Genomic DNA, 23382 nt, shown 5'->3' with positions numbered 1-23382 from the left:
CTGTATGGAGAACCTGCAGGATCAGGTCAATGGCCCATCTAGTCCACATCCTGTTCTCACAGGGAACAACCAGATGCCTGTGAGAAACCCATATACAGAACCTGAGTACAAGACCACTCTCCCTTGCTGTGGTCTCCAGCATTTGGCATTCAGAAAGGCCTCCAACCCTGGAGCGAGGGAGAAAGAAAGAAAGAAAGAAAGAAAGAAAGAAAGGAAGGAAGGAAGGAAGGAAGGAAGGAAGGAAGGAAGGAAGGAAGGAAGGAAGGAAGGTTAAGGACCCCTGGACGCTTCAGTCCTGTCAAAGGCGACTCTGGGGTTGCGGTGCTCATCTCGCTTTCAGGCTGAGGAAGCCGGCGTTGGTCCACAGCCAGCTTTCCAGGCCATGTGGCCAGCAGGACTAAACCACTTCTGGGTCAACGGAACCCCGTGACGGAAACCAGAGCACTCGGAAACGCCATTTACCTTCCCGCCACAGCGGTACCTATTTATCTACTTGCACTGGTGTGCTTTCGAACTGCTAGGTTGGCAGGAGCTGGGGCAGAGCAACAGGAGCTCACCCCGTTGGGGGGATTTGAACCGCTGACCTTCTGATCGGCAAGCCCAAGAGGCTCAGTGGTTTAGACCACAGCGACAAAGCTAAAGAGATAAAAAGGGCTTGGTGAGTTGGGCGAGTCTGTGGCAGAGAGAAATCCAGAATCAGAAGCAGGTGAGGAAGGAGTCTAAGAGGCAGAGACTCTGGCTGGTGAAGAGGCACAGGTGTCTCCTGCTGCTGCTGCGACAGCCTCCTCTCCTTGCTGGTCTCCCAGAACCCACGGAGGCATGAAGCAGGAGGAGCAGAGGACAGGCATGCTGGCACAGTCTCAGATTGCTTGCAGAAACCCTGGGAGAGGAGGGCACTTAGGCAGCTGTGTGAAGACAGGGACCTCCAGCCTCCACAACTGCCTCGTAGGAGCAAGACCTACCAGAGAGAGTTGGTGTGCTCATTAGGCCTGGCACTCCTGTACCGATCCTCATTTTTCTAATGAAGAGTTAGCTTCACTTAACTCTGTGTCATTTACCGCTGGCCAGCTCCTGACACCACAAAGAACACAAGCAACACAAAGACCAGTATACTAGATAGCACTGCAATTCTTATTGCATAATATACAACAAAAACAAAAACAAATTGTGTACACTTGTAAATTCCAGCGAAACAGTCAGATTATCCAGGATCACTGTCTTACGTTGTTATTCACTTACTATTTTGGCACTATGAACGCCTAAAAAGTTTTACCACTTAGCCCACAGGATAGCATTTATCACTTTGTTTCAACTATAGACTCATTATACTTCTACGGACTTTCAAAGATTGACAGATGTGTGTTCATTTGATTTCAAATATTTTAGAGAATTTACAAGTGTACACAATTTGTTTTTGTTGTATATTATGCAACTCAGGTGGCACTGTGGGTTAAACCACAGAGCCTAGGACTTGCCGATCAGAAGGTCGGCGGTTCGGATCCCCGCGACGGGGTGAGCTCCCGTTGCTCGGTCCCTGCTCCTTCTAACCTAGCAGTTCAAAAGCATGTCAAAGTGCAAGTAGATAAATAGGTACCGCTCCGGTGGGAAGGTAAACGGCATTTCTGTGTGCTGCTCTTAGTCATGCTGGCCACATGATCCGGAAGCTGTACGCCGGCTCCCTCGGCCAGTAAAGTGAGATGACCCCCAAGCCGGTCACGACTGGACCTAATGGTCAGGGGTCCCTTTACCTTTACCTTTATGCAATAAGAATTGCAGTGCTATCTAGTATACTGGTCTTCGTGTCACTTGTGTTGTTTGTTGTGTTAAGTTTGCAACACAGGGGGTTGTTGTTCTGTATCGGCTCTTGACACCGACAGGGTTTTTGCAGGGGTTAAATGAGGAGCGGGAGACCCATGTAAGGAGCCACATCAGTGGTTTAGACCTCAGCACCACCTGTATCCATTATGGCTAGTAGGCATTGATTGGCCCGATCTTCCATGAAATTGTCTAATCCTCTCTTAAAGCCTCACTGCCTCCTGTGCGAGCAAGTTCTAGAGTTTAACTGTGTTGCACTGTGTGAAGAAGTCCCTTCTTTTCTCTGTCCTGAATCTTCCATCATTCAGGTTTATTGTTGTTGTTGTTGTTGTTTAGTCATTTAGTCGTGTCCGACTCTTCGTGACTCCATGGGCCAGAGCACGCCAGACACTCCTGTCTTCCTCCCGCAGTTTGGTCAAACTCATGTTAGTAGCTTCGAGAACACTGTCCAACCATCTCGCCCTCTGTCGTCCCCTTCTCCTTTTGCCCTCCATCTTTCCCAGCATCAGGATCTTTTCCTGGGAGTCTTCTCTTCTCTTCTCATGAGGTGGCCTAAGTATTGGAGCCTCAGCTTCACGATCTGTCCTTCCAGTGAGCACTCAGGGCTGATTTCCTTCAGAATGGAGAGGTTTGTTCTTCTTGCAGTCCATGGGACTCTCAAGAGTCTCCTCCAGCACCATCATTCAAAAGCATCAATTCTTCAGTGATCAGCCTTCTTTATGGTCCAGCTTTCAGGTTCGTTAGATGCCCGCAAGTTCTAGTGTTGTGAGAGAGGGAGAAAACCCTTCTCTATCCACTTTCTCAATGCCACGCATAATTCCATAAACTTATCATGTCACCTTGCCTGTTCTCTAATCTCAAAAGCCCCAAATGCTTTAACCTCTTCTCGTTGAGGGAGTCACTGCATTCCCTGGATTATTTTGATTGTCCTTTTCTGAATATGTGGCTACTAAAATGCTCCCTGCAACCCAAATATTTGCCACTTGCTGGTTGTTGTTTTAAAAAAAGATCTGGACAAAAGTTTTTATCTAAGTATGTGTTCTTTATCACTGTACATATTTTAACACATTTCTGCAATTTGGGGCACACTTTGCTACATTTTGAGCTGAAAATTGTACCGAAAGATTCAGAGAAGTGTAAGATCTGAAGGATTATTCCATCTCACTCAGAACATTGGTCTGGGAGCTGCTGCAGATCAGATCAATTTGCACCGGAATGCACAGAAGCTGAATTCTTCCAGCGAACCTCACTAGAATCAGTGGATGTCATGGGGGAGCGGGAGTGGGAGAGGGTTGAACCGTTTGAAATCTCTGCTTAGCATTTATTCTACTTTCTCTTCCCCATCAGTCATTTTAGGTCAACAGCAATGTGTGCACCCAAGTGTTGTTTTGTGTCAGACATGCACTATGTCTGAAGGAGAAAGGATGACAACAAGGTGATATGAGCCACACTGCGATGCCTGGTTATTATAGAAGATGCCTGTTTTGTAACACCAGAAGATCACACTGCAAAGAATCTTATCCCTGACTTCTCAGGATCTGTATAGAAGGAGTAGTTCAGCACACCATTCAAGGAAGTGTCTAGTCTGACACATAGCTGGGTGCCAGCAGGAACCACAAGGCACCTAGAGCCTTAGAAACGAGTCAATTTCCTCTGTAACTTCCTTTGTTTTTCTCCTGATTTGTTTTGCTCTGCGTGCCACTCATCCCAGATTCTGGTTTAACTAGGAAAACGGCAAGCAACAATTTCAGAATTGGAGCATGCCTCATTCACAGCTTTCCGTTCCTTCAGAGAATTTGCATCTCTTAGACCCCTCCGCTGTGCACAGGTGGATTGACAAAACACTGCAAAATGGCTCTCTTGGTGTGGTTGCACATCAAGAATGTTTTTTGTCTTTGGTCTTGTGCATTAGTAAAACACCACACCAGAAGAATCTTCCTTAGTTATTGCATTGGAACACAGAATTAGGTGCGGAAGTTGCAACTCTTTACCCACACTTTTGCCATGTGGGATGTATATTTTAAGAACTCACCTTATTTCTAGGATGCAATATCTTTTAAACTGCTTTTAATTTTATGTTTTAATTGTTGTAACCTCCCCTAGGACCTTAGGATGAAGGACAGCTTATTTATTATTGTTGTTATTAATAAGGCTTTTTTGTTCCATCTTTTATCTAGGCTTGCGTGTGAATTACCGGTAACCATGAAGGTTGGGGAGGAAGATGTGAATGCAACAGAGTCGCCGAAAGTTGTAGCAGAATGTGCATGCGGTGTGTGGCACATGCAACCTTTGGAGAGTTTAAAAACCAAGAAAAATTGAGAATTCTTAATGCATTGAATCTGCTTTGGAAGCAAAGGCAGGCAATTCCAGAACTCTAAAATGCAGGGACAAAATTGGAAGATGAGAATCCTAGGTGTGGATGTGACCGTTGTGGGTTTATCCTGCCACAACGAGGCCCACCTTCAAGATTTGGAGGAGACCAGGTAACCTACTGTTCAGGTGCTTCCCCTTCCCTATATTTTCCTTTCCCACTTCATGCCCTGCCCAAGATTAGGATACTGAGTCACTGCAGCCTTCAGGAAATGAAGCAAAGCCCTTTATGAACAGAAAAAACTCAGATTTCCTATGGAGCACAGACTGATCTGGGCTGAAAAGTTTTTTCCGCATGCATATTTTTAAACAGAGCTTAGCTAAATCCAATTCTGCCACATAGCCAGTACAACAGAGAAGGTGACCTTTGGTTATTTCTTAAGCAAGACAGAGGTAAGCTAAACCAGTGCAGGGAAAATGAATGTGGCATTATTTGGTGGAGGAAAAAGGGCAGGGACAAGGTTGCTACTAAGGCTGGCTTCCTCAAACTTGGCCCTCGAGATGTTTGTGGCCTACAACTCCCATGATCCCCAGCTGGCAGGACCAGTGGTCAGGAATGATGGGAATTGTAGTCTCAAAACATCTGGAGGGCCGAGTTTGAGGAAGCCTGTACTAAGGTCTCCTGTGGCTCAGGGGACGGGTGGTCTCAGCTGGTGCAGAAGGGGTGGAAGCTGTTAGGGGAAGGGGTGGAGCCTAGTGACACTTTCAGGAACATCTGGATTGGTGTGGTGAACTACTGGACTACAGGTGGTAGCTTCTCACTGGATTCTTCATGCTCTGGATTGACTCTGCCCATTCAGGCTGGTCATTGGATCATTTTGGGCAGTAGAGAGTATAAAAGGACTCCTGTTCCAGATGAGCTTTATTTGAGCAGGAATGTCTTCTTGTGCTCTAGTGTGTCCATGTTTCTTTGGTGGTTGTTTGGTTCTGGCTTGCTCCTCAACTCTGCTTACTGACTGGTTCCATGGCATAGCTGTCAACTTCCCCCTTTTCTTGCGAGGAATCCTATTGGGAATAAGGGAATTTCCCTTTAAAAAAGGGAAACGTTGACAGCTATGTTCCATGGTTATTAATTCAAGGTTCCTGGCTCATCCCAGACTTCTGCTTGTAACCCAACTATGACCAGCCCTGTCTTTAGCATATGCACCGCCAGGGTGCAAAGATCCACCCAGCACCCCCAAATTAACTTTTATTATGCTTATGTCAGACACCACGCTTATGCCTTATCTCTTGTTGTGAATGACAAGCGCTGTCATTGAGTCTGACAAGCGCTGCCGTTGTGAATGACAAGCGTGGTGCGTCTTTGGTAAATGAGTGCAGAAAGTCTAAAGTCCTTTAGTGAAACAGTAGGTGTACATTTTGGTAATACCTAGGTATATATGTATTTTGTTTTTCTAGCTTGATCAAAATTATTTATTATTTCATAGCAGGTAGACAGTTAAGAGCTTAGGCAACTTCAGCGGTGGGCACCTGGCACCCCCCAGAATTCAGCGCCTGGGTGCCTCGCACCACTCGCACCCCGGGTAAAGACGGCCCTGAGTATGACGTGGGCAAAGGAATGCACATAGCTGGAACAAGCCTGACTTAAGGCATGTAGGAAGCTCAGTATTTGTCTGCACTGATTGGCAGCGAGACTTTCTACATGCAAAGCATGTCACGGCTAAAAATTAGCCGCTGTTTCTTTAATACAAAAGGAACTGAGTTAGCATGAATCGGCAAAGCCTGCATGACTCATACAACCTTTCACCTGCATATGCCTGTATATATAGAGTTGTCATTGGTTGTGTGTGCGGTGGGTTGGTCAGATGGTAGAAAGATGGTTGCGTTTGATATGTATAAAGCTGTTGGTCATGGTTGTACAAGACGACTTTTAAGAATAAAAGCAGCATTCTGCAAAGTACTCTTTCTCAAGGACCAGGCAAAGGAGGCAAAGTGTTATGTACTGAGTTGAATAGGATCCAAAAGGCAGCAGTCTGATTGGTCCTAGAACAATAGGATTCAGAATGCAGCAGTCTGATTGGTCCATGGGAGCCACCCAATCCAGTTCCAGGTGGAAGTGAATCTGCAACCTGATTGGCCTACAGGTGAATCCCGGAATTAGCCAATCACATGGGGCCCATTGTGTAAATAATGTATATAAAGCAGACATTCTGGGGGAACTTCCATTCCTCCTCACCACTATGAGCTGAATAAAGAGCATGAAATCCACTCTTGACTCCAAGTATATTTCACAAAGGAGGTCAGAACCTTTTCCTTTTCAAACACTGACAAAGCAGATGCCCCACCACTGGTCCACAGTCCTTCCTTTGCTTGGTTTCTTGGTGATAGAGACTGACAGACGTATGAGAAGAGGGGGTTACAAAAGAAAAAAGAAACCTCTTAAGCCATAAGGAAAGGAGCTTGTCCCTTTGATTTTGACCCTTCACCCTGAAATTTTACTCCTTCTACTAGAGACCCATAGAAGAACCCTGAACCATTAAAAGATCAGGTCAAACTCTGAGGTCTGGCAACCCTAGGAAGGATATTCAGCATTTGCAATAAACTGCTTGAAGCCCAAAGACCCCTAGAGGAACTGGCTAGGAGGCTACAACAATAACACCAATGCAAATCCTAATGGCCTGGATTAATTGAGCTTCTTTGGAGATAGCGAAGAACTTTCCTTTCCCAACCCAGATGGAGCTTTGCCCTTTCACCTCCCTTCCACATAATTACCGGCAAACGGCTGGTGTGCAGAAGCCGACTCAGCAGGAAGGACAAACACAAGGGAAAAATTCTCTGCACATATTAATTGAAATAATAAAAGGCACCGGGGTACAGGAGGGGCGGCTGAGGCTGCTAAACAAATGGCTGCTGTTTGGCGGGGTCAGAACATCCTGCTACAGCAGCAGTCCTGGCCTCCATTTGGGATTCGACTTAAAAAGGCGAAAAAAGAAAAGAAAGAAAAGAAAAAGGCTTTAAGAGGAGCTGTGGCGCAACCACTAATGCGCACCAGCTGTGTAGCTGGCAGGAATCACTGGCCAGCATCAGGGAGGCAACTGGCGCAGTACCATGGAGAGGCTGCTTCTCGTCTGGCAAGGCTGCCAAGCCCCCTAATTTTTGCCCAGAGAGTCAACAAAACGGAGAGAACTGCCAGCCGTAGTGAAACAGATTTTGCATTTAAAATCCACTGTGGCATCCGCTGCACGGAGAAGATTTTGCTCACTGGAATCTGAATGCAGGTTTCCAGGACTGTGCTGATAATCTCCCTTTCCCTCCTTCTCTCTCTAGATATATATTCTCATTTAATTATGCATTTGCTTTAGGAACTGCCTCTCTATCACTGTTGCTCTTAGGAATGACATGTGGAAGCAATCTAAATCCAGTTAGCCAGCATGGTAGCAAGCAAAATATGCCAATGCATTAAGATGCACAGATGAAGCTGCCTTATACCAGCCGAGACGATTTGTCCATTTAGTCACCCAAACAGGTACTGAGGGGTGTTTTATATCCAGCATCTCTACAGCAGCATAAACTTCCAGCCATGTAAATAGCAAAAACCACTCACCTCCCAAAGTCTCCAGACATCGTCAAAAGACTTGAAAACTCGCTGGAAAAACAGGCAGAACCAAGGGAACAAGGACTGTACCACTCGACCTTTCTCTTCTAGAAATATTAAGGAAATGGAAGTTTAGAACCCATGAATTGTATCTCAACCCAGAGGGACTGGCTGATTGCCCTAACAGAACAAATAGGTACCTTTGAGCTCATCTAGTTCAACTTCCTGATCCATGTAGGATCCGCAGTGCAGTGCAGGATGCGACAACAATATCCCTGATAGGATGCCCTGTCAGCCAGCATCTGCTTAAGTACTGACAGCAAAGGAGAGCCCACCACCCCTGGGAATGCCTTCCTATTGTTGTTTTGTGAATCAATGAAGCTGATGGCATCTTGGAACAGTGAGGTACAAGACTTCCTGTCCTGCTGTCTTCTGTGTTGAGGACAGAAGGTAGAGACATAGAATCATGTAGGTCATCTGCTTAAGCTTCCTGCTCTATGCAGGAAATCCAGAGCTACAGTATTCTCAACAGATGGCTGTCCAGCCTTGGCTTGAAGACCTTCAACCTTTTAGGCAAATTATTCCATGATCCAATTGCTCTTACCATGAACACATCTGTCTGTAGCTTTCCTTTTTGGGGAATTATAGGGAATTATATACCCAAATTGTATAGAAATTTATTCATGTATGCAACTACAGTGGCAAGAATGTTACTTGCCCAAAAATGGAAAGATGAAGAAGTCCCAGCGAAAGAAGAATGGATACAAAAACTTATGGAAGATGCAGAAATGGTGAACCTCACCGGAAAAATAAGAAATCAAGATAACAAACTTGTTAAAAAAGAATGGAAATGGTTTGTGGAATACAGTGGTACCTCTAGTTATGAACTTAACTCATTCTGGAGGTCTGTTCTTAACCTGAAACTTTTCTTAACTAGAGGCGTTCTTTCGCTAATGGGGCCTCTTGCTGCTGCTGTGCCACCAGCACATGATTTCTGTTCTCATTCTGGGGCAAAGCTCTCAACTCAAGGTAACTCCTCCAGGTTAGCGGAGTTTGTAACCTGAAGAGTTTGTAACCTGAGGCGTTTGTAACTTGAGGTACCACTGTATCTACAAATAAACTGTAAACAGATAAGAACGTTGGCAGGATTGTTGTAATAACCTGCAGTTTTATATATTTAAAGTAGATGAATAAATGAGTAAATTAAATTAATTTGGAATATGCAGAAAATATATTAAAAAAATTAAGGAACCACAGAAAGAGGGTCAAGGAAGTTGAGTTTTGAAATGTTAAAATGATTGTAAAATTATTGAAGTGTATAAAATTTAAAATAACAAATAAAAGAAAAGCAGGAAAAGAATCTGTCTCTGTAACTAAATATCAGTAATAGGGACTCTTTGCACACATATCTTGGCCTGTATAACTTCTGGCCCTTAAAGCCAGCAATACTTTTCACTACCCATATACCGTGGCCTGCTAGAGTGGTTGGCAAGCCCAAAACTGTTGCAGGCATGTTGATGTGGCGTGATATCTGAAGAAACTGGGCAGGTGGCAGAACTTACCCAAATGCTTTGCAAAGGTTGGATCCATAAATGCAATCAAGGCTCTAAGCATGATCAGGTTTTTCTCCACCCCAACGTTCATAATGCAGCTATTCTCCTGGAAAACAAGAATCCTGGGCTGTGAAAATATTCAAAGGAGCATGATGAGGCCAGATGGCACAGGCTGGCTGCGTCCTGATCTTGCATAGGTCAGTCCACATGATGGGAATAAGTCCTCCCCAAGACACCCAGGAAACTGAAATATATAGTTGTTCCAGGGACACATTTGTACTCTGCCCAGACCTGTATGGGAGGGGTCCCTATTGTGGATATCTAGCAAAATGCTGGATGTGCTAGCTTCTGTTCCCCAGCACAGAATGCAGAACAGGCACTCTTGCACCTCTGCTTCAGCAGAAAGTCCTTTGCCTCATTGCTCCAAGAGATTGTAACTGGAGCTGTGCACTGCCCCGTGTCTTCTATTTTGTTTTATAAAGAAAATCCCCAGCATTTCTTTGGCGTTCAGAGACCTTCCTACATCAAGCAAATGCACTCTTTAAAAAGACTTCCACCCGAAGCTTCCCATCCATCAGGACCCACAAGATGGCTTAACAAATATATAAATGAATTAGAGCACATGAACCTTGTTGTATCAGAATACATGTTTATCAATAGGATCCAGCTTACTGTTTCACACAGTGGCTGGGCTTGTGGAAGTCCACAAGCAGGGGATAAGCATAATAGCCCTGCTGCTCATCAACATACTGGTATTCAGTGGTATACTGTCTTCAAATATCTGAAGGGTGGCTGTTGTTGTTATTAGAATTGATATACGGAGGCAGTTCACAAGCAATAAAAGCACACAGCCAAATAATGAGTATCAACCAATTATAAAAATACAGCTACCTGTAATTAAAATAAATAGTAAAACAACCACATTAAAACATCTATAATTAAAATACATTAACAAAGAAGCCAATTAAAATACATAGTAAAGAAGCCTATTAAAACAGTGTAACAGCAAAAACCACAATCAAAGCGAGGAATTCCAGCCAGGAGGTCAGGAGAATGCTTGTGTAAACATGTGTATTCAAGAGCCGGTGGAATGCCAATACTGATGTGGCCTCTCATATTTCAGCATGCAGTAGAAGATGGAATGGACTTATTATCAGCTGTTCCAAGACTAGAACTGAGGAGTGGGACTGGCTGGGAAGTTGTTTTCAGCAAATCTTCCTAATAGTAAGAGCTTACTACCAGGGGAATGGATTGCATTAAGTGGGGATGGGGGCTTCCCATTGGTGCAAGCATTTAAACAGAGGCTGGATAGTCATCTCTCGGGGATTCTGTAGAATCCTACACTGCAGACCATGCATTGAGCAGAGGGTTGAGTACAAATTCCAAAGTCCCTACCAGCTCTAAAGTGTTTTGACTCTGGAGACTGTGTGGACCCATAATGGCTAACAGTACCTGATAGAAACCATATCTCCGAATATCAGTTGCTGGGGATCACAAGTGGAGAAAGCCCTGTTGCACCTGGGCCCTGCTTTTGGGCTTTCCAGAAGGTTACAACAGAATCCTGGACTAGATCCAGCAGCACTCTTCTTGTGTTCTTACCAGCTGTTGTACAGTTGGTGAGAAACAAGGAGAAAGGTCTTCTGCACAACAGCATACAGACTGCGGAACTCTGCCACCCAGCGCACTATCACTATCATTCTTTACAGAATGTACTTTTCAGCAAGCATTTAGCATTCTGAGTCTTTAGTCTCCCTGCTGTATTTTGATTTCTTCTGCTGGTGAGTTCTTTTATTGGCTCCATTCTGATTTTTGCTAATTTCTTGAATAGTTAAAAATATAGCAACCTGCTTTGGACACTTCTTCTTGCAAAGGCAAGGTGCAAATCAACCAACCAACCAACCAACCAACTAACCAACCAACCAACTTACTGTTTTTTGGAGGAAGAATTGGAAGAGCCAGTAGATCTCATGCTCCTTCTCCACAAGTAGGCGGAAAAGCAAAAGCATCTCATGGAAGCCTTGCTGATATTCTGCCAGAGAGCAGAAAGAGTATGGGATGGGGAGATAGAGATGAAACTTTCTGCCCATCACTCTTGTTCTATAATTATTCTAGTTCCCCATTTTTCTAACCAGATAATTCATTGTTACAACTTGTCCCCAGTTACAACCTACACTCAAGCACCACTGATGTGGTGTCTCTTATCGTCCTTCCAGGCCAGAGGACACTGCTGTACCAGCCTCCTCTGATTCTGAAGACTTCCTCCCCCAGGAGAGCCCACATCACTCCCATGCCACAAGTGTGGGATAACCAGTCTCATATAACCAACAAGCTTAAGTCAAATTAATGCATGAAGGGGTTAAAACCATAGAGTAAGCTGTCCTGCCAGACTTAGCCCAGATCAACCAGGAAGTTTTAAACTAAGGGTAAGGTAAAGGCAAAGGGACCCCTGACCATTAGATCCAGTCATGGCTGACTCTGGGGTTGCGGCGCACATCTCGCTTTATTGGCCGAGGGAGCTGGCGTACAGCTTCCGGGTCATGTGGCCAGCATGACTAAGCTGCTTCTGGCGAACCAGAGCAGCACACGGAAATGCTGTTTACCTCCCCGCCGGAGCAATTCCTATTTATCTACTTGCACTTTGATGTGCTTCCGAACTGCTAGGTTGGCAGGAGCTGGGACCGAGCAACGGGAGCTCACCCCATTGCGGGGATTCGAACCGCCGACCTTCTGATCAGTAAGTCCTGGGCTCTGTGGTTTAGCCCACAGCACCACCTGCATCCCTAAACTAAGGGTACAGTAGCCTTTGTAAAAAATTCAATAGCACTTTGCCTGTCTACCATGAGACAAGTAGGCAATGTAATTGTATTTAAACAACAACTATATACGCCAGAAATCTGGTCTGGGGAAAATGGGAGGAAAACCAGAAAAAAACTAAAATAGTATGGGTTGGCAATGGCATCAGAATTAACCTCTACAAAGGCCAGATACGAGGGGATTTTCTGTTCATCTACTTACCAGCTTTCACATTGCACACATAGTTCAGCAGAAGGATCTTTTCCAGCTGGCTCTTGTCTACAAGTGTGTTGCCCTGTGCATCTTTGATGTAAAGCCGCTGAACATCAGATTCTGTGGAAAAAGAAATAGCCACATGGAGCTATTGCCACAAACCAAGCCAGAGTACAAGGAGAGAAAGGTGCTGCAACCCCTCTGAGTGATATTGCCAGCTTGCTGCAAGCAAAAGACCTGGATTCGATCTCAACCATTATAATTTATGCTGTAGTAGATGCCAGTGAGCCAGGCAGTACATTCACTTGCTGATTGGTCTCACAGCATGCATTAAAACATCTCATTTGCACATTAGTATCTCCTCTTTCTCCTTCTAATTCATTCCAACAGTCTCCTTTTAATCTTTGGATCTTTTCATGAATGTCACCTACTGTGTCGTTCAGTAATGGCCCCAGGGTATTTTGTTTTTTATTTGTGGGGTAAGTCAATCTTCTCTCAGTGCCCCCTTTTTTTGAGTGCCCTCCCTGCTGTTGCAATTGCTCAGGAAGCTCCCAGATTGACAATGGACCCAAGTGCAGTGTGGGTCTTGGTAGGTTCCATACACCTCCAACTCCAAATGCCCATATATTGACTAGATTTTAGTACATTCTCCAGTCATTATGCACAATCCCCAACCAGGGCTTGGGGTAATATGCATATATTGACTGAATTTTGTTCCTCATCTGGCCATTATGCATGACCTCCAACAGGCTTTGGGGAATGACACATCTCAACTGCATTTTGCGCATTCTCTGGGCAATGTGCACACTCTTCAGCCAGTATGCACATTCTCTAAGAAACATGGCCTTTTCTATTTCTTCTTCAGAAGTGTGAAATTTGTACTCCCTAAACTGCATCTAGCCCACTGCACAATCTGTGTCTCAGTCAGCTGAGGGACTGCAGGGGGAATCTGGCCTTAGGTCTCCCACCTCTGGACTGTTGCACTGAGAAGGAGCAGCAGAACTGATGGCACTGCCTCTGCTGACATGGGCCACTCTGGACCCTTCTGCACAATGTCAGAGGCAGAATCATAGGAGTTCTACAAGACTGTGCAGAGATCTTAGTCAAGTGGCATGCCTACTCATGTCCAGCTGAAACGAAAACTTACCTTTTGAAATTAACAAATAAACTTTACTTTGAAAAATACAAACTAGCTCCTCCTCCTCCTTTCTTGTACACCACAAAGTATCCCCTCATGTCCAGGGCCGGATTTAGGTTTGATGAGGCCCTAAGCTACTGAAGGTAATGGGGCCCTTTATATGTCCAGCTGTCCTTTGCCAACAACAAATTGCCTCTGTTTTTTTGTGTTGAATATATGCTATATGGAAAGTGATGGACCTATTTTATCAAAGTAATTGTTGAACTGAAATACAATTAAGAAGAAGTGTATTAATAGTGGAATACAATTAAGAAGAAGTATATTAATAGTGAAATAATTATTAAGCTCTAACTTAAAATGATTTTTATTCATAACAAACTTAATAATGCAAACACATGCAACCAGTCCATGCAGAATGGAGGCACCCTATATATAGAAATGAGCAAAGCAGTGATATTTTAGGGAGCAGGCTAGCAGGCGGGGCCCTTTACTTACATCGCAGGTGCCTACACAACACAAAACACTGTTGCTGTATGTAGGTTTTATTTTATTTGTTTTTTATCTTTTATTTTGGAAATGTACATCAAGGTTTTTAGCTTATACGTAAATCCAGCACTGTTCATCCCCACAGACTGTTCTCCATGAAAGGTGTTGAGTAGAGCTCTGATAGAGACAGAGCCATGAGACAGAGATAGATGTAGGGAGAAGAAAAGGGCTGGAATGAACCTGCTGCTACTGCAACCAAAAGTCCTTCTCCCTTACTGCTATGGCTGATGTTGATCGCCCTACTGCCACTTCCAGAGACAGACACAGGCAAAAGCTGCAGATTCATTCCAAATCCATTCCAGCTGGGTTGCAACTCTCTATTCCTTCCTCACCATGATTCCCAGTTAGTCAGTTTGCTTTAAAAAACACATTAGAACATGGCTATGTTAGGGACACAGGTGGTGCTGTGGGTTAAACCACAGAACTTAGGACTTGCCAACCAGAAGGTCGGCGGTTCGAATCCCCACGACAGGGCGAGCTCCCGTTGCTGGGTCCCTGCTCCTGCCAACCTAGCAGGTCGAAAGCACGTCAAAGTGCAAGTAGATAAATAGGTACCACTCCGGCGGGAAGGTAAACGGTGTTTCCTTGCGCTGCTCTGGTTTGCCAGAAGTGGCTTAGTCATGCTGGCCACATGACCCGGAAGCTATACGCTGGCTCCCTTGGCCAATAAAGCGAGATGAGCGCCGCAACCCCAGAGTCGGCCACGACTGGACCTAATGGTCAGGGGTCCCTTTACCTTCCATGTTAGCAACCAATAGAGTTGCTGTCTTTCTCAGAAGAGCAAGAGAAGTGAAAACCGCTCGTTTATGTATGCTAATTCATCCACACATCTAGAGGTTAAAGAGTTCATAGTCAAGTGAAGAAACTGATTGTAAAAAAGGGGGGATCTAAAATAAAAGGCAGTGAGGCGATTTAAAACAAGACAGGAAATTTCAAAAATCTAATGGTGAAGGTGAGATGTCTTGAAACCCCACGTGCCCTTGAAGTGTTCATCGTTGAGGAACTGCTATCTAACACGTTATCTTTTTCTATAAAAGTGGGAAATGATTTCATTTTAGACCAATTCCTGGGAGAACGAAGGGCAGTAATAAAGGGGAACATTTCCCTGGGTATGTGACCTGCTTAAGGAATCCTCTGCTGAGATGGAATATCTATTACCTCTGAAGGTCCCGCCTGGGTCCCACCTAAGCTATAAATCTTTCTCTAGGCTCCCTTGGCCAGATTTATGACCATTACATTGATTTGTAACATTAATTCTGCGGTATCGTTTAATATTCTTTTTGTTATACAACTGGGAGACGCTTGCATGGGAATCTGAATATAATCATAATAATCACTTACGTGCTGCCTTCCTGTCATTTGTGAGAAAATATACTCTTTGGTGCTTTTGTGGCCTTGGACTTTGGGAACATCATTTTCTAACTCTGACCCCATCTGCACTATGCATTTAAAGCAGTACCATACCAATTTAAACAGTCATGGCTTACCCCAATGAAGCCTGGGAGCTGAGAGTTGTTAGGAGACCCCTATTTCCCTTACAGAGCTACAATTCCCTGGGAAGAGGGGATTGACTGTCAAACAACTCTGAGAACTGTGGTTTTGTGAGAAGACTATAGGGAGTCTCCTAACCACTCTCAGCACCTTGAACGAACTGCAGTTCCCAGGGTTTATTGGGGCGGGGGGAGCCATGCTTGTTTAAAGTGGTATAATACTGCTTTAAATGCACAGTGTAGGTGGAGCCTCCCTCTTATCCCACATATGTGTGCATTAAAAAGGTAAAGGTAAAGGGTTCCCTGACCATTAGGTCCAGTCATAGATGACTCTGGGGTTGCGGTGCTCATCTTGCTTTACTGGCCGAGGGAGCCAGCATACAGCTTCTGGGTCATGTGGCCAGCATGACTAAGCCGCTTCTGGCGAACCAGAGCAGCGCACAGAAACACCGTTTACCTTCCCACCGGAGTGGTACCTATTTATCTACTTGCACTTTGACATGCTTTTGAACTGCTAGATGGGCAGGAGCAGGGACCGAGAAACGGGAGCTCACCCCATCAATCGGCAAGCCCTAGGATCAGTGCTTTAGACCACAGTGCCACCCGCGTTCCTTATGTGTGCATTACATTTGTATAATTACATTTTGTTAACCCTTTCCTGCCCCTTAACAAGCTCAGGGTGCTCTACTTCAGGTATGGGCAAGCGAAACAACCTTATGCACACAAAACAATGAAGGAGAAGTAGCCCAAGAGTGACAGAGAAAAAAGACAAAGCCACACTGCTGATACTCATGTGCGAAATATCATTTGAGCAGCAGCCACATGTTTTGAACACTGTAGGAACACAGCAAGTTGTGTTATACTGAGCAGTGGCGTAGCGTGGGTTGTCAGCACCCGGGGCAAGGCAAGTAATTTGCGCCCCCTAACCCTAAACCCCAGATGTTGTGCCCGGTGCGGCCACCCCCCCTGCACCCCCCACGCTACGCCACTGATACTGAGTCAGATCATTGCTCCATCTAGCTCAGTAATGACTACAGCAACCGGTAGCAGGGGTCTCTCTCAGCCCCACTGAGTTTGACCCTGGGACCTTCTGCAAGACACAATCGCTCCTTTGCAAATTTGGCAATACTATATTTGTATTAAAGTATTTGTAGCAGAGCTCCAATGATTTAAGGTATTGGGGAACACTGGTCTTCAACTAGTTGGTCACGTCTGATCAAAGGTGGGTCACATCAGGAGCTCAACCATCAGGCAAATATAGGGTGAAGGTTTCAGAAAGGAGTCCTGGGTCTGAAAAGGTTGAACATACCTGTTTTAGAAGAACCATACTGGATGAACAAGATACACTTTGGAAAAATCAAACAATTGGCTTTAGGGGGATCTACAGCTGCCAGCTACAAGAAATTATCATTTTGTTTCTGATGAAGTATGAAATTGGATGCAATCCAGCAGATCTCATGTAATATTTGAAGTGTTTGAAACCATCATTTGTGTGTGTGTGTGTGTGTGTGTGTGTGTATGTTCATGTCATATGTAGTCTTAAACTGTTCCTTGTAAATCACTTTTTATGCTTATCAATTGCTTTTTGAGATTCCTGTGACCTTACTTCTTGTATTCTCAAACTTATTCACAATTTTTAAAAATTGTTTTTATCTAAACAGATTTTTATTTCAAAATTTCATTTCAATAACCCAGTCCAGAGGAGTGGCTAAGCCAAACAATGACTAAGCCATGGCCGTTTGGACAATGTGCTAAGCCAAACTGTGGGTTAGCTCACAAAAAGGCAATGGGAGGACTCGAGAAATAGCAACTTAGTCATAACTCTGGGAGACCACACATTCGTACTAAGCCATGAAAACTAAGACAAAGTGTTTTCCTGTGGTGATAGAGACCACTGAATCTGCAATGAAGATGACTTCACCATGAAGGCAGAAAGGATTGCCTTCTCTCCATAGTTTAGCAGAGGTGTGCTGATGGTGAAAAGAATTATCAGACCACTCAGAGTTAACGGTATATTGTTGTTAGCCGCCCTGAGCCCGGCTTAGCTGGGGAGGGCGGGATATAAATAAAATTTATTATTATTATTATTATATTCAGTAACACAGTTCTTCATTACTAATAGGGCTGTAATCCTGTAGAAACGAGGTCTCTTTTCAAGCCAGAGACAACCAATCATGGTGGTGGTGGTGAGCCTGTGGCCCTCCAGATGTTGTTAGACTCCAAACCCGTCAGTCCCAGCCAGCATGGCCAATGGTTAGGGATGTGAGTTGCCCTGCAAAACGTCGAGATGGCCCCATGGCAGCTGCCCCAGGATTAGGTGGTTGGAGGTGGCCAGAGATACTTTCCAATTTAACAGACCTTTCTTAGAAAGCTTTCAAAACAAAGACAAGGGTAAATAAAAGCATGTTTATGCTAGACCTACAAGAGATGTGGCTGGGGAAGGGCCATAGTTCAGTGGTAGAATCTGTACTTTGTCTAGGGGTCAGTCTCCAGCAGCTCCAGTTAGAAAGGTTCAGATAGCAGGTCATGAGAAAGACCTCTGCCAAACAGTTGCTGCCAGTCAAATAACATCATCATCATCATCATCATCATCATCATCATCATCATCATCATCAATTTATTATCTATACCCCGCCCATCTGGCTGGGTTTCCCCAGCCACTCTGGGCAGCGCCCAACAGAATATTAAAAACACGATAAAACATTGGGCTAAATTTGGGGTAGGCAAAGGATGCCTGCCATATCTTGCTGACCACAACTCCCATCATCCCTGACTATTGGCTGAGGCTGATGGGATTTGGAGTTCAACAACATCTGGATTGTAGAGCATCATGTTCATTACCCCCAGCCTAGATGGAGCAATGGTGAAACCTAGGATCAGTCAGTTTCCTAATGCCCATTGATTGCATTTAAGCCACCTAGTTAAAACCCAGATACCATTTATTGTGAAAGCTCCCTTCATTTTGACCGCTGCCTTCCTGACTACTCACTGATGATGTTTCGCACCTCCATGAAATCCCTGTGCTCAGTCTCCAGCAGAGGTTGGATCTTTTCACACATGTTGCACAAAGATTCGTAACTTTTCCTGCAAGGAAGGGAGGAAATAGTCACTGCACAGAACAGAATATAAGCCAGTGCCCTCTGGTGGACCCCTCCTCTGTTTGAATTTCCTACACTGCCCAGATTGAAGTGATGTTGTGGGGGCATTGTGGGGATATTAAAAAGGCTGCCACTATCAGCCAGACCTGCAGCTGGGACTTCTGCCACTGCCTTGGTGAATTAAGTGCTGCCACTGGGTTTGCTTGTTCCTTCATCTGTTTTCCCAAGACACACTTCTTTGGCCTCCTGTGGGCAAAGGCAGCAACAGGGACAGAACCATAGCTGTCAACTTACAGATTTGAAAATAAGGGACCAGCAGCCTCGAAAATAAGGGATCAGCAGCCAAAATAAGGGATTTTCGGAGCACAGGTATGTTCAACTTCTGAGCCCCTCCAAGCCAAAGGCAGAAAGCCCAGCCAGCAGCCAAACAAAGCCTCAAGCGGTGGTTCCCACAGTGCAGCAACCTGGCAAAGGGGATGCAGCAACGAAAACCACCATCACCTCTCTGCTGGGAAGCGCTGAGCAAAGGCGAGTCCCCAGGCAACGTGGCCGATTTGATCGGCTTAAGGCATGCAAGCTCCACCCCCCAGTCATTCTTAGACTCCTTATTGGGTGAGCAATGCAGACAAGCAACACAGTTGGAGCCTCCCTCCTCCCTGGCCGGCAGGGAGGGAGGGAGAGGAGCTGCTTCCTTTGAAACCCGGGAAATTTAAGGGACATCATCAATAAGGGACAGCAGCGGGACACGGTGCTGGGATAAGGGACTTTCCCACCAAATAAGGGACGGTTGACAGCTATGGGCAGAACAGGAGGCTGGACGATCATCATAGGTGCATCTCTTTCCCCCAGTGCCTTAAAACTTTTAAAAGCAGACACATTCCTCCCCTGTACAAAGGTCTGTCAAACTGAATGCAACACTCCTTAGGAAAGGAGTCGATCTGGATGCTTTAGTTGAGATCGCTGCATTGCAGGCAATTGTATTGCAGGGGCCCTTCCAACTCCACAATTGTATGATTCTGTGACTCTAACTCAGCATGCTCTCTGATTTTATTGCTCATGGGATATTTTGGATTTTTGTTGATATGAAGTTCTTTTGAGGACTGCCCCAAGCTCATATGTGCAGCAGTGGCTGGTGCCCATTGATTGGTGGGGCAGAAGGCAGGGAGACCAATGGTAAATGGAGCCAGAGCCATGGACAGGCAGAGCCACACCCTGATTGGCTGTAGCTAAGAAGACAGGCTGGTGGGCGTGGTTGAGGGAAGAGTGAGACATTGCTCCATTTGCCCTAATGGACCAATCTGTGCTACATGTGTGTGTGTATGTGTGCATTTGTGTGTGTATGTGGTGGGAGAAGAACAGACCTGTTCCATGTTCTTACTGTCATCTAAGACAGGACTCTGTACAAGAACTTTATAGTCTCCTTCCAGGGAGGAGACAACAGCCACAGGAAGCTCCTGCCTCCACCCAGCCACAACTAAGCCTAGTGCCATTTAGTGACTAAACTGTATATTGACATTATCCACACACCGCCTCATGCTGTCAACTGTCAGTCTCTCGTCACAGGAACTCCTCCAGGAGTAATAGCCTGTGAGAAACTTCCATGCTTCTGATCTCACAGAGGGATCCAAACCCTGCAACAACAACAAAAGGAGGGGGTGAGGCCAAAAAAGGTGAATCAGGTAGCTTACTCATCCATCTCTCTCACCCCCCACCAACCACAAGGGTCTATAGCAGGCATCCCCAAACTCGGCCCTCCAGGTGTTTTGGGACTACAACTCCCATCATCCCTAGCTAGCAGGACCAGTGGTCAGGGATGATGGGAATTGTAGTCCCCAAGCATCTGGAGGGCTGAGTTTGGGGGTGCCTGGTCTATAGTCTAGGCAAGAAGTGAAAGGCTATGTAAGAGGCTGAATCCTGATAAGACAGAGGTGCTGTGGTTGAGGTAGCTCCAAAAATTAGATGGATGTCTTATCCTGGGAGGGCTTGCATTCCCCCTGAAGGAACAGCTTCATAGTCTGAGACTACAGCTGGATCCCCCCATTTCACTGGGATGAAATGTCAGAGAATTCCAACGAAAACAGAAACAAGAGGAGAATTTGTCAATGTTCATTTATTTGTCCTTTATTTGGAATATAAATCAACCCAGCCAATACATTGGGTATTTACTGTTGTTGCGTTCAGTCTGCAAATGATTACATCCTGCGCACCCTTTGCATTGTGTTTCCTTTGCACTGGCATGAATGAGTTGGAATAATAAAATAACAATGTAAATTATGTTGTGTAAATTGCACCATAGCAGACGGTGAAAAAATAACGTCCTTTCCAGTGAAAGGTGAACTGCAGTGGAATGGAAACAGTGCTGCATGTGCTGAATAAAGGGTGGAATGGAAAATGAGGCCTTCTTGCATCCATACCCTCAGCAGCTTAGCTGTGTTTTGATGCCGGCAGAAACTAACCAATAGAGTACTTTCACCCGAAGCCAAATTAAAAGCGCTAGAGAATAATTAAACTTGAGTAAGCAATCAGTGGCAATCAAACTGCTTTTCCAGGTAGAAAAGCAACAAGTTCAGAGGTTGAGAATAAGCACTCTCCAAGTCCCAAAGACAGATGCTGTGGTTTAGATGAGAAGGGGAAAGGATGCAGATGTGGAATAACTTGGCAATTTTGATAAAATTACATGAGAGACAAATGGGATCTGCCAAGGTCATGGCACTGGCTAAATTTATCAAGGCAAAGACTAACATTTATGACAGACTGTGGAGCTCTTGAGGGGGGAGAGAGAACATTTTCACAGCTCTCTTCAGAAGTGCTAGGTTTCCTTGGGTTCATCTGGGCTTTGGTGGCTGTCTCTTTCCCTCCAATGAAGGTGGAAAAGCACTTCTCACCGACTGAAGAAACAACTTTAGAACATGCAGACTGCTTGAAAAACCCCTTGCATGATGGGTGAAACTAATTTGCCAAAGACGTGATAGGGAGATGCAAAATGTTCAAGCTTTTCATCGGATTAATTGGCAGATGGATTGGTTGGAGATTACACTGTTGGATCTCCCATCGTTCTGGCCATTGGCTTATGCTGGCTGTGCTTTATGGGAGCTGAAGTCCAACAACATGTAGAAAGCACTTACTTGGAAGCACATCTCACTGTCTTTAATGTGAATTATTTCAAGGCAATGTGTAGAGGGTTGGATTGCAAAGGTTTTGACCACACCTAGTGTTCTCCAGATGCCGTTGGAATTCAGCCCCATGAGCCACAACCAGGGGTCACGGGCAGAGATGAGAGGAGCTGAAGGAGTTCAACAACCATCCATGGTTCTCTCTCTCTCTCTCTCTCTCTCTCTCTCTCTCTCTCTCTCTCTCTCTCATTTTTATTATCTTTTCTGTTTTACAATTTAAAATACCCATTTAAACACCCTTAAAATATCAATGGCTTACCTTCTTCTCTTTCCATGGTTCATTTTACATATCTTAAATCCCTGCATATTTTACAAAAACTAAACCATTCAATATTCCATTACAGTGGTACCTCTGGTTAAGAACTTAATTAGTTCTGGAGGTCCATTCTTAACCTGAAACTGTTCTTAACCTGAGGTACCACTTTAGCTAATGGGGCCTCCCGCTGCCGCTGCACTGCCGCTGCACGATTTCTGTTCTCATCCTGAAGCAAAGTTCTTAACCCGAGATACTATTTCTGGGTTAGCGGAGTCTGTAACCTGAAGCATCTGTAACCTGAAGCGCCTGTAACCTAAGGTACCACTGTATTACATTCATCAATACTTATTTACACTTACATTAAATTATCTTAATGCTGCCAACATTTCCCCCCATGTATTCAATAAACATTTTCTAATCTTCTCTAAACCTATGTTCTTCTTGTTCTCTTATTCTTTATGTTAAGTTTGCAAGTTGTGCATATTCTGTCAGCTTAAGTTGCTACACTTCTTTGGTTGGGACCTCACTCGATTTTCATTTTTGGGCTAACAAAACATGGGCCACAGTAGTGGCATACATAAATAATTTATTTTGGCTCCTGTGAATTTCCGTCTGGATCGTCCCCACAAAAAGGACTCTGTTTTCTTTTTTGGGGTGTTTTTTTTTTTTTTTGGAAATGTACTTTTAAACATTTTTTTTCAATTCATTATGGATTATTTCCCAATACCCTTTTACCCTTTTACAAGTCCACCACATGTGAAAGAACCATCCATGGGTTACACTGTGTGCCTGTGGACAAGACTCATGCTGCTTAAAACGTTTGTGGAGCGTCTGCATGATGATTTCTCATATTTCCAAAGTTTAGACCAGGGGTCAGCAAACTTTTTCAGCAGGGGGCTGGTCCACTGTCCCTCAGACCTTGTGGGGGGCCGGACTATATTTTTTAAAAATAATAATGAACGAATTCCTATGCCCCACAAATAACCCAGAGATGCATTTTAAATAAAAGCACACATTCTACTCATGTAAAAACACCAGGCAGGCCCCACAAATAACCCACAGATGCATTTTAAATAAAAGGACACATTCTACTCATGTAAAAATACACTGATTCCCGGACTGTCTGTGGGCCGGATTTAGAAGGCAATTGGGCCGAATCCGACCCCCAGGCCTTAGTTTGCATACCCATGGGTTAGACTATGAGTGCCATAGTTTATGCAGGCAAAACAGTATCACCCATGAACAAGAGGGAAATGACCCATAAACAAGAGGGCTTCAGGAAACAAAAGCTTTTTTGAAGTAGAAAGAAACATTACTGTGCCGGGGGAACATAAGGGGAGGGGAAGCCCTCCCCCCAAAACCCAAGTCTAATGAGGAATAAGCATACTCAGTGGGCAAGGAA

At 44.8% G+C, this 23382-nt stretch overlaps 1 protein-coding gene across 1 annotated transcript in view; it reads right to left on the bottom strand.

Annotated features, from left to right (window-relative positions):
- TBC1D21 (TBC1 domain family member 21) overlaps positions 1–23382 on the bottom strand; it is a 42063-nt gene that overhangs the window by 4402 nt on the left and 14279 nt on the right. The window contains exons 3-8 of the mRNA XM_081169252.1: positions 20079–20182; positions 18443–18537; positions 12289–12399; positions 11202–11302; positions 9283–9379; positions 7730–7827 (exon numbers count right to left, since the gene is read on the bottom strand). Of these exons, the coding sequence (XP_081025378.1) occupies positions 7730–7827; positions 9283–9379; positions 11202–11302; positions 12289–12399; positions 18443–18537; positions 20079–20182 (606 nt within the window). The remainder of the gene's footprint in view (positions 1–7729; positions 7828–9282; positions 9380–11201; positions 11303–12288; positions 12400–18442; positions 18538–20078; positions 20183–23382) is intronic.

Source organism: Podarcis bocagei, assembly GCF_964188305.1.
Source record: "Podarcis bocagei genome assembly, chromosome: 14".
Classification (NCBI taxonomy): Eukaryota; Metazoa; Chordata; class Lepidosauria; order Squamata; family Lacertidae; genus Podarcis; species Podarcis bocagei.
The sequence above is the reverse complement of the archived record's forward strand: the minus strand, read 5'-3'. Positions and strand labels throughout refer to the sequence as shown.